This window comes from Beta vulgaris, chromosome 9, assembly GCF_026745355.1.
Source record: "Beta vulgaris subsp. vulgaris cultivar EL10 chromosome 9, EL10.2, whole genome shotgun sequence".
NCBI lineage: Eukaryota > Viridiplantae > Streptophyta > Magnoliopsida > Caryophyllales > Amaranthaceae > Beta > Beta vulgaris.
The window spans coordinates 46,656,997-46,669,234 of NC_079210.1; the positions used below are offsets into that span (position 1 = coordinate 46,656,997).

A 12,238-nucleotide genomic window follows, 5' to 3' on the forward strand; every position below is an offset into this window, starting at 1 on the left:
GACTTCTTTTTCATACTCCTTCATTGTTAATGGAGGTGTATGTGGCTCTATTATCCCTGATTGAGGTCTCTGATAAGGTGACCCTCTCTTTCCTTAACTTTTTATTTTGATTGCTATGCTTTCTCTAGAATGATACAGAAAAAGGTTCAAGAAAAGCAGATTCATTGAATTTGGATGGTTCAAGCCATTTCAATTTTCGACTTTTTGACAAAGACGAAGTGGGGAGTCGAGGAAGCGTCGCCTGAGAAAGATGAGGAGGCACAACAAGAGGCTATGAAGAAGAAGGTCATTGAAGAGGCTACAAAGAATTATGCAATCATCTTCAAAGCTTTAAAATGAGATTTCTTCAGCTATGTCGTATGTGGTATCCATAAAACTCAAAAGAGGAGAGAGAAAATGGTGGAGGAATTCATTCACCGGTTGAAGATTACGAAGGTGTTGCATGCCAAAGTGCATTAGTCAACATATATCAATGTTTTTATTAGACAATCAATTCTAATACATACTCGTCTAACCATAAGTTATGCTCAGATGAGTCTGACCCAATACCTTCTCTATAATGAATATATATTATATATATAATACATGTTCAACGATGTTATATTTCAACATATAACATTTTCAATTTTTAAATAATATATTGTTCTTAAGTTATAAAGGGTTTTTTTTTTTAATGAAAGGAATATCTTCTTTTCTTGATTTGTTAAATTTCTCCGAAGTAGTTGATCACTTCTACATTATAACCAAAAAAAATAATATCTTTCTAATCAAGAAAGAATATTATGTTCTTTTCGCCTTAAAAAAGTAAGTTTTAGGTCTAATACCTTCAGATACGTTATAAAAACTTATAAAATAAACTTTAATAAATTTATTAAATAAATCCAGATGAGTATAGCATCAGTTCAAATAAGTTAAAAAGAATAATGCAACCCCCCAAATACACTTGGATGGAAGAGCAATATGTTGCATTGTTTCAACTTTCAAGACAGGAACAAAATTATTCATGCAACTTCACAGCTACAATAACTAAGTAAATAATGGTCTCATCTCATGAAGATCAAACTTTTTTGGATGCTTAGTAGACATTCTATGAAGTATATGCATTCATCATTAGCTAATAAATTAAACCTTAGCTTAGCTTGTATATGTCTTATTCTTCTTTTCTTGAAGAAGAATCTCATATAAAACCATCTAGTTGTATTCAACTATTTGGTTAATTACGATGAGACCCATAACAGTATCTCTCCTGCTGCTTGCTTGTATATCTCCTCCACTGTAATCGTTTCCGGAAACTGATCTTTAGCTCCATTTGCTAGCTGATCAATAAATAAATTAAACAAAATTAATGACTAGTATAAATTAAATAATGCGGCAAATTAAAGACCTTTCCCTTCCCCCCTACCACTACACTCTATATCCAGATTCTGCTTCTTTTTATTTTCTTATACATTTCCTATATATTATTCTTTCTAATATTATGTATTAAGGAGATAAACCACGTTTAACCCCACATTGAAAGAATAGAAAGAGCGAAATTGACTAAAATATAAGTTTGATGACTATTCTTCCTATTATCAATTGATTTACTGACAAATAAAGAGTCTCGACATGAAAAATAACCAATCAATAATTAAATCGGTGGGGTTACTGAAAAGGGGTTCGACACGATTAGTTAAACGAGCTGGATTAGTGTCGAGACTTTTTGACACAGATATGAAATAGACACGGGACCACCTATTTGACAGCTCCAACAATAAGAAAGACCGTATTCTTTATACTGTGACAGAATGATGTAGATGTAAAAGGTTCAAAAAATAAAGTATGTATATAGCCTAGGGCAAAAAACATACAATAATAGTAATAAGAACCATAATAATAATTAATATGGAATTATATAAGAAAAGAAGGAGAGATATATGTAAACATAGATAACTTACATGAGCTTGAATCATGTAAACACTTCGATCAACATCCGATGAAATGTGAGCCGAAAGTACCTCCAATTTATACTTCTCAAGAACACAGCAAATAGTAGTAAAGAGACCAGGTCTTTTTGATGCATAAACTGCAAATTGTGCATCATTCCCACAAATATTAAGCACCACATTAGAAGATGTCCAAGTTTGAATCATCACCGGAAGGTGAGAAGCCGAAGCTGAGAGCGTAGTACTTGTTCTCATTGCATTATTTATCGAGTTGTTATTGTTGTTGTTGTTGTTATTATTCATCGAAGAAACTTGGTCAGCCATGAATGTCTCCCTTGTAGATAGCATAGCTAGTCTCGAGGTGGCGGCGACGGCGACGGAGGGCTCAAAAGGGAGGGAGTTGGTTGATGGCCCTCCTTGAAGCCTCTCTAACTTTTGTTTTTGAAGCCTTTGGAATGTAGATTGTAGGGTTTTTATGTAGTTCACTGCTTCATCAACAATAGTTGATTTGTCTGCCTGTTATCATGCAAATAAACATTCGATGATTCACTATATATATAGGGTGATAATCTATCGATATATAGGGTGCGTGATTTCTATCTACTCCTCCATTTCATTTTACTAGCTGCAATATTTGGAGAAGACACAGGTAGAGAATAAAAAGAAAAGGGACCTGTGTGGGAAGAGAGAGATAGAGAGAGTTTATTGCCCAAAAAAGAAGTGTAGCAAGTAATGTGAAACTTCTCAGAATGGAAAGTATAGCGAGTATTTTGAAACGGAGAAAATATTATCATACAAAATGTTCAGAAATTTTAGTTTATAGTTAATCTAGAAAGATAATTGAGGGGTGACTTATTAGGTCATTTACGTACACGTTTAATTGTTCAATTCAATCATCCTATATATATATGTATATTGTCCACTGATTTTGTCCATTTGCTTATACTTTTAGAACGTTGCATGCTTTTCCCACTTTAAGACATGGAAACAAGAAACAAGGAAAATTCTATAAAACAAAATGAATAACTTGGGACTTACTATATTGGAGCACTTTAAGGATAAGGTGCAAAAATTTTTGTTTTAGCCCATTCAACACCCTCCCCCAAAAAAAAAAAAATTTAAAAGAAACTGAAATTTAGACTATCACAATTCACAAAGACCTTCACAAATACTACGTCTAATACATTGGTTGCAAACGTTAATTTTAACAGCCAAATTAATTATGGGTTGTAGGTGAGACTATATTTTGATTTTCTTTTGGTTCTTACTCAATATTAATTAATGTGCATGAGTAGAGTTTTAATTACATTCAAAATCTATCTCAGAATTGATAACTGATTCATGAGAAATTATTCAGATTATCTTACAAGTAACAACATATAACTAGAAAGAAAAAGGAAAATCAAGAGTAGATAGTAAATAGATTGGAACCCTTTTGATTGGTCGCCATGGTTGGGGAAAAATTTTAGTTACCTTAAATTATAAAATGATTAGAACTGTTTGGGGAGTACCCAAAATAAAATTTTAGGTAGTTAAAATGACTTAAATGATATGTTAAAGTTTTGATAGTTATCTTATCAATTTCAACACCTTATCAGTTTCAACTATATTGTATTAGTTTTAGTTAACTTATCAGTTTTAGTTTATTTGAAGCTAGTATTGCAAAATAGAGCTCGCTTTAGTTTCTTTAAATTGATGATGATTTGAAAAAATTGAATCACCTGGATTTGTTTATTATTTGGCAAGGTACCTGACTGAATTTATTGACTACAAAATACACACAGTATATAAAATTAAATACATAGACATATCAGGGAAGATATCTTGGAGCATTGAATAAAAAGGTAGTAGTAAAAAAAATCTTTAAGAAATATATTAATTAAAAGTAGAATTAATTAAAAGTAGAATTGATAAACATATACTCCTACTTCCTTTGTTCCGAGATAAGTGAAACATTTCTCTCATAAAGCTAACACATAAAAGAGAGAATTATTTCACTTATTTCAGAATAGAGGAAGTCAACACCGAATAATACTGACACATAAAAATTTGTGATACAAACCAAGTGTATTTTAATACTCTCTCCTTTTTCGAAAGTTCTTCCTACTTTGACCAATTTCCTCTCACAAAAAGATTCCAAATAGGAACAACAATAGAAAAAATGGAGGGAGACCATTTTACTCGAGATGTTGGCGAACCGAGTAACCGAGTTGAGCAACTTGATACTCGACTCAAAAACTCGTGAGAAGTTCGAATACTCCAATTATCAATAAAAAGTACCTAAATTCAATATTTTTCTACCTCGGGGTTGCTTTTAACATGAAACACTTGCAATCTACTCGAAATCTACTCAGTCAAATTTTGACTCAACTCGCGCGGGCTCGACTCAAATGTATGCTAACAAGTCGAGTCGATCTAGCTCAAACTCGACTCGCATCATTTACATCCATATTTACCCTTATGCCAAATGTGAAAGCTATCTCCCTTAGGCATTATAAATAGGTCACTGAACTTTTATAAATCTTGCAATTAATACTCAATCATTTTTTTCAGAAGCAAAAGTTATTGGAAGAAATACATGGCACCAATTAGAGCTATAAAATTCTTTTTAAAAATTATATACATATCAGCCAATCCATTGATAATAGTATCTTACGATATAAATACATATGAATTAATGTCATTAAAACATTTATAATTAACTTGCACATTGCCTAGGGTTATGTTGAATAAAACTCTTTAAAATGTTAAAATTCAGAAGAAAACAAAAATCCAAAATATACTTCCATTATAAGTTATATATTATTCCTATTTATATTTTATGTGATAAAAATTTAAAAAAAATTATCTTATAAAAAAAATATTCGTCTTAGATCAACATTTTTATTTTTTTACTCATATAAATCAAAAAATATTAATGATCAAAAACGTATTGTAGCGATGAAAATTGTAAAAAGCAATGTACACATACCACTAAAAACTAGAAATTGAGAGAGTAATTATAAAGAAGAGGACCAAGGAGTTCTGCCAATGGAACACAAAAGTGGTCGTAAAACATGGAAGATACTCCTATTTAGAAGCATCCGAAACAAGACAACGATATAAACAACTACTCTATACCAATTAATTTGTTTTGTTTTACTACAATGTTTGTATGTTATTACCTTAGGAGGAAGTTGAGGAAGCAAAGAGTGAAGATTTGAGAACATATTTCTCATTTTCTTCCTTCTCTCCCTCTCAGTCCATATATGTATCTCATGATCCGGTGTCTCTTCTCCTTCCTTCTTCTCTCCCTTCTCTCCCTTCCCCTTTTTCGACGCGCCTCGGCCCCGTTTCTTCTCCTTCTCCTCCCTCACCTCCGGTAATGAAACCGCCTTCTCGCCGCCGGAATTGTCTGAAGTGTCATTGGACAAATTTACCCATGATTGGTTTTCCCATAAGAAAGCATCATTTTCATGGTCTTCTTGTTCATGAGACATTTTGGTTATATAAAAGCTAGGTTTTCTTTGTGGAGTATAAATGATAGAAGAGAAGTGGGTTTTAGATTGCATACATATATATACACACATAAAGGAGGGAACAAAGGAAGTTTAGAAAGGTGGCAAATTAAAAGATGTAGTAATAGTACGAGCAAATTTGTCCTTACTATCGGTTATACAATTTGATAATGTAACTCTCTCACAAATTTCTGCAAAATACGTTTAAATACAAAAAAGGAAAAAGTAAACAATAATTTTATTACTGGTTGAAACAATTTTGGAAATAACGCGTCGCTTACATAACCAATGCAAGAAAATAATGTGGATTTTGGGTTATAGTACTCCTAGTTAACTCTCTCTCAATTTTTTGTTAGTGTTTGATTTTGACTTTTGACCTCATTTATAAATCTCATTTTAACTATTTTTAATTTACTAATCTATGTAAAAAATATCATTATGTAGCATAATTTTGGATTCGTGTCGTTGTATATTATCAAGATATAAACTTTAAGATTCTTTTTCACGTTAATAACTTATAAACATTAATGGTCAAATTTGTGCGTAAACATAAAAATCAAAGAACGTAGCTACTAATAACAAAACCGAGTAGTAAGAAAGAGATCATTAAGGCTAGTTTGCCAACCATATCTAAAAAATGCATTGGGATTGATATAGTACGTAATTAAGATGGCAAAAGTGGTTAATGGAAAAATAGGTTGCTCAAACTTATAAGATGGTTGATTATATGAACCGTTGAATTAAACTAGTTGTTTAAGTTGGAAATTTTAAGGTTTTAGAGAGAAGGAAAGGTAAGTTGAGACTTGAGAGGATAGTTTTTCAGCTCATTTATATAAGCTACTCAAAATACCTTTTCTACTCCAATTGAACTTCTTAATTTCTATTTAAATTATATATCAGATGAATTTAACCATTTGAGCATCTTAAACATTTTAGCTTCTTATGATACAAGATTTCAGGTACTTGGAATAAATTAACCAACTAAGAAAGGAAGGAAAAGACCAAGATACAATCATAGATTTATACTTTTATAGGTAGTCGAGAATCAAAAAGGCCGTTACTCAGGCTCTCAAACAAATAACGCATACATAAGCGCGTAGTTTTGAGAGTGATTCCAATTGTGGGTCCTTTATGAAATAACCCCCCTAATTTGTCTTTCTCTTTTCTGTTTGGGATGCCAATGTTGCAAATTTATCTCTCAAATGACAAATTTATAGCATGGTTCCAAATGCCAATCTCGGAGTTATTTAAATGAATTGAGTTTGTTACATTAATGTTTCATAGCTTAAAAAATGATTTTTTATATACATATTTTTCATCTGAAAATAAAACTGTCATTTATGATATATATTTTTAGAAATGTAGTAATTTTTTTTTTTTTTTTGAAGGGAGAAATGTTGTAATCTTATTGGCCTTCATTAGTCGTTCTTCTGCATTGAAGAATAATTAGACCGCGTTTATTTGAGATAATTTTTTATCCTAAATTGAGAGTAATTATACTAATATCAAGATTGGTGTTGCTCTGGAGTTGATCCCGCTTAGATTATGTTTTTCTTCTTGATTTGTTAGGATAGTCCCTTTAGAAAAAGGTGTCCTAACTCTATATGTATCTTTTTTTTTAAATGAAGACAATAATTCTTTTTTTTTTTTTTGACAGGAATGAAGATAATAATTCTTTCTTGTACAATTTCTAGCTTAACTCATCGCCCAACACTATTTTCACTTTCATTCTATTTATTGCTATAGATTTATTGCTAATAATTGCCTTTTCGACAATCAGTAGTGAGAATTCTTTTCATTAATCGGTTGATGGGTAATGTAGTCACACGTTGTTGGGAGAGTTGTTTATTTTAGGGCATGTTCGACAAAAGTATTTGTTGCAGTAGTTGTCAGCTGTAGAAATAGATGCTAGCTGTTGTTCTAGCTGTTAGTTGTCAGGTATTAGCTGTTAGAGTTTGACTATGAAAATAGCTTTCATGATAATTCGTGTTCGGTAAACTAGTTGTTAGTTTAAATAAATAACAAAAATAAACTATTTTTAATCTTCAAAGCTACTCCAACAGCTACCTCTACCCCGAAAAGCTAATATTTACAGATTTTCCAAAACATTAGCTAGTTCAAACCAAACACAATTTCACCAAACACAACTTTTCACCATTATTAGATGGTTGACTTAGTCCAAATACTAAAAGCTACCTCAAAAGCTATCATCGAATCGGTTCTCTAGTTGGGCTCGAATGCTCGATGGTTAGTGGTTTTTGTGTATTGTCTGTCATTATCCTGATTTATCATAGAAATCTTTAGAGCAAAACTATGCAAAATCATTAGATCCCTTTGGACTTTAATTTGGAGAAGGTTGTATCAAGATATAGTAAGACGAGAAAGGACGGGTCAAAAAATTGAAGAATACTTTCACCTCGTTTGGTAAGAGGCCATAAATGTTGGGAATGGTAATGCATTATAGTGTAAATTTATATTACAAATCCAATGTCATTACATATGGTAATGCTACTTCACCTCAAGATATCCATTTTCTTCCTAAAAACTCATTACCATCCTTTACCACTTGGGAAGATGGTATTGGGTGGTAATGAAAATATATAAATGGAAACTCATGTTTTGTGATAAAATTTCATTCTCATGGTCATTGGCATGAGAACTTCTTTACACATTTACACTATATTTCATTACCATTATCACTATTTATGACCAATAACCAATATATAGGTCGTTAAGTGTTTTACATGTAATCAAGTGATATCATATGCCACTTTAATGAATTGATCTCCAATAATAGTAAAAGAATCTGTGTTTTACAAAATGCTCACATAAGTGTTTGATTAGCTACTCTAGTAAGTGTTAGAAAGGACTATCAAAATTCCACAACTAATAATTTATAAGAGCATATAGAATGATAATAAACATTGACTAGTTCTCCCAAAATAGCACTACCTTTAAGTTATTTTTTAGTATTACGACAAACTTTATATCTACATTTTATATAAAATTTCTCTTTCTCCCCCCTCCCCCATCCCTATGACCCTACCTAGCGGAACCCGCTCCCCCTCTTCCACCCTAGAAACCACCCCCTTCCCCACCCTGAAAACCACCAAACCTTAAACCACGTCTTTGGAAACCATCCTTTCCCTTCCCCCACCCCCGAAAGCCACCAAGCTCCTCTTCCCCACCCCCAAAACCACCAAACTCCTCTTCACCCATCCCTGAAAACCACCTCCCCTTTTCCCCATCCCTGAAAACCACCAAACTCCTCGTTCCCTAACATTTCCCCACATGAACAACCCACCCAGGCCTAGCCAAGAAAAACAAATAAGAGGTAAAACGGGGCAACCCATAAATATTTGAGGGTTCGACAATGTTCGGTGGGGTAAATACGCAACAGGGATCCCTAGCCACCCCCACTCATGCCTTTACCCAACCGACCAGATTCAGCTAAAATTTTGGTGATGGTTGGGTATTTGTCGTAGAGCGGAAGGAGGAAGAGAGAAAAAAGAAATTTTTTATTAATTTAAATTAGATCGAAAAGCTAACTAATAAAATAGTGGCAAATCACAATTTATTCCTCCGTAACATAATAATTGTAACAAATGAATATTTTATACCTGACAGATAATACCCATTTGTTACAATTATTATGTTACGTAATGAAGTATGAAAATAATCCAACGCTAACTATTTTGGAGAATAGGTCAAAGTTCGTACTATTCTAATTAAATTTTCCTAATTTATATTGGTTCAAGTATATGAAGAAAACACGTACTTCAAAGATTTTGGCATATATACCATGCCGAAGGTATTTTCCAAATAGATGTACTATCATTAACTAAGCTTGCTTGAGCTTGTGGGAAACTCACCTTGTGACTTTGAGGTCACGAGTTCGAACCCTACTATTAGGGGTGAAAGTTATTGGAATAAAATTCAAAATCAAATCCAATCCAATCCGAATCGGATCCGAACACAGATTCTAATTGAAATTATTTGAAAAATTGGATTTTCGAATCGGATCGGATTGAGCGTAATTGGATCCACAAATCCAATATAACCAAATAGTAATATGCCTTTTATTATGTATCTGGATTGGATTTAAGTGGTTAACAGAATTTTTTTATAAAATAAGCCTAGTCCATACCACAGTAGGCGTAGCACTTCAACCTTTTCCCTAAAACCCTAATAGCAGTTAATTCCTCATTTCCTAAATCTACTATGTTGCTCTTGTGCTTTGCTTAATTTATTTCATCGAAAAACTGAGTTCTAAAAAATTGGATTTTCGAATCGGATCCAATCTAGAGTATGAAAATTCGGTTCAGATTGGATCGGATTCAAACTTTAATTGGTTTGGATTCGTATGAAAAATTATAATCCAAATTTTGTTTGGATCGGATTGGATTAGGCCCTAATCAAACCGTACACTGAACTTTCACCCCTACCTACTACCTACTTGTACTTGGGATCGGAGTAGAGATTCCCTTATATCCCCACTCTCAAGCATTGACCTATATAATTGTATAGCTAGGTTGGCTGACCTACGAGATGTGTTGAACCAATAGGATCCTTCTTACCAAGGGGTTCCTAGTGGAGTATCATTGTACTTCTCTTATCCTAAAATACTAGATCAATTCATTTTTCAAAGTCAAATTCATCAATTTTAATCATTTTTCTTTTACTAATAAGATAAATAGTTATCATCTCGTACTTGTTAGCGTTGCTTTTATATGTATACTGAAATATCAACATTTTAGAGTTATATTGTATTAAAAGCTATTTATGGTTAAACATGTATCTTTGAGACTAAAAAAGAGATCCAAATATTTGGAATGGATAGTGTATTATTATAATATGGAGTACTATTAGTGTGTATTTTAGATTTTATAATACTTTGTATTTTTCAAAAATAAGTTAGATTGGAGGAAATCACTATTACTTTTTTGTATGCGTTGAATGTACTAGTACTTATCTATACTAATATATTAAAAGGCGTGCGTAACAACGTCGATGCGCCACGTGGCACCCTCCTCCTGCCACCAGAATTTCGCCACGTGTCTGCCAACCAACAAAGTCAACTGGTCATTATTTTAAAAATAAATATGTTGAAGCTTGGGCTCGAACCCCTGACCTTATGTAAGGGTTTTCAAAGAATCACGATCTCATCTAACTTCTCTTGGTGATCCATGTTTCCACAGTTAATGTTATTAAACATATCCCTTGCATCCTTAAAAATAAATAAATTTGCATGTTCATTAAATTAATTATGTATGCATGATACCATTTGAAGAGCAGTGTTACACACATACTACCCCTAGGGAGTTTTAGTTCATGTAATTTATGTACAATAAGAAAATTTAGAAATTGTGTAGTATAGGGTTTGATCACGAGACCTCAAGTACATATACTAAAGTCTTAACCACTAAGCTAAGTTGTGTTTATTGTTATTATCATAAAGTATTATATTAATAAATGAAATTTTTTCTTACCCGGGGCATAGCCCGGGCCTAATAACTAGTTTGTCTTTAAATGGGTAAATTTTATCTATTTATGAACTCAACAAAAATGGTAATTTCTTGTTTCGCCCTTGAAATGGTCGGTGGAAAAGTAGAAAGAATTTGTGAGACACTCGGTCAGGAATAAATAAAAAAGTGTTTGAAATGTAACGACACAAATAATTTGTCTTCACTTGACGGTTACAAAAGAATAATCATGAGTAATCTAAAAGCTTCTTTTAAATACTAAACAAACTTCAATTAAGAGTTCATCAAAAACCAAACTTCAATTGTTTAAGTGTGAAAATTCTAACTGTTTAATTATAAAAGGAAGAGAAAGCAAAGCGTTACATGCATTTACAATGATTAAGTTATAGGTAACTTTCTTCTCACTTTGCAATTTCAAATTGTATTGAACATGATGTAATATGTGACTAGTGTTAGTTATTAGTTGTTTCCTTCTAATAAATATCTCATGTACATTGTGTTAACTTTTAGTTACTATCATTAGCTGTTAAGACCTTTTTATATTGAAAATTTTCATTATTGTTGTCTTACCTCCTTAATTTTCTCTAAAAAGAGATATCTTTTTATTTATATCGATTTGAAAAGAACTTTTTTATTACGCGTTTTTAAAAACAAATTATGTATTGATGTTCATTATCGAATATAAAAGAGAGCAGTGTTTTATATTTATAGAGCCTCTAGGCTCTAGAGCAGGCAACAAAATCAATAAGCTAGTGGATGATCAAACTATATTCACGCATAGAATCTTAGACATGGGAATTTACCTTTTTTTCAATCTTAATATGAAAATTTTAGATATTGTAGTGAATAAGAGATTTGGCGAAAGATAATCTTATTGGATCAATATTATAGACAATACAAGAGCAGTTTTGTGAACTCTTAAGAGAATATCAAAGACTTATGATGAAAATTTAATTATGTGGTAATTATGTTTTAGAAGCAATTTGGCACTGACAATGGTGCAATCGATATTTGGCATTGTCCCTAAGATTATAAGCACCCTCCGTTTTTTAATAAAATAGGAAAATTATCATTAATATATTGACATACATCATATAAAACAATAATGCTCTTACTTAAAAGATATTCTAAAACATTTTCCTGAAATTCTTGATCCAATTTACTAATATAAACACTTCGAAGTGGCAACACTCTCCTAAATAACAAGAGAAAAAATTAAAAGCTAAAAAATAATCAGGATTCAAGATAGTGGCGCAATGGGGGTTGGGGTTGGGCTTATCTCTAGCCCAAAACCAGGTAAGAAAACTCACTTGAAATGAACTAGGTTAGAGAA

General features: G+C 32.1%; 1 protein-coding gene across 1 annotated transcript; it reads right to left on the bottom strand.

The window, feature by feature from the left end:
* Positions 1-938: 938 nt before the first annotated feature.
* Positions 939-5,425, bottom strand: LOC104904241 (transcription factor bHLH95). Its single transcript, XM_010692441.4, has 3 exons — positions 5,090-5,425; positions 1,938-2,441; positions 939-1,316 (listed from the first exon to the last, which is right to left on the bottom strand). The coding sequence occupies exons 1-3, from the start codon at positions 5,402-5,404 to the stop codon at positions 1,218-1,220; spliced, it is 918 nt and encodes a 305-aa protein (XP_010690743.1). The 5' UTR covers positions 5,405-5,425; the 3' UTR covers positions 939-1,217.
* Between the last annotated feature and the right edge of the window lie 6,813 nt (positions 5,426-12,238).

Excerpts from the sequence above, each read along its gene's own strand:
- LOC104904241 (XM_010692441.4), bottom strand. The coding sequence starts at position 5,404 with ATGTCTCATGAACAAGAAGACCATGAAAATGATGCTTTCTTATGGGAA. Across the intron at positions 2,442-5,089 it reads TTCCTCAACTTCCTCCTAAG|GCAGACAAATCAACTATTGT; the intron begins GTAATAACATAC and ends GCATGATAACAG. Across the intron at positions 1,317-1,937 it reads TTTACATGATTCAAGCTCAT|CTAGCAAATGGAGCTAAAGA; the intron begins GTAAGTTATCTA and ends TTTATTGATCAG.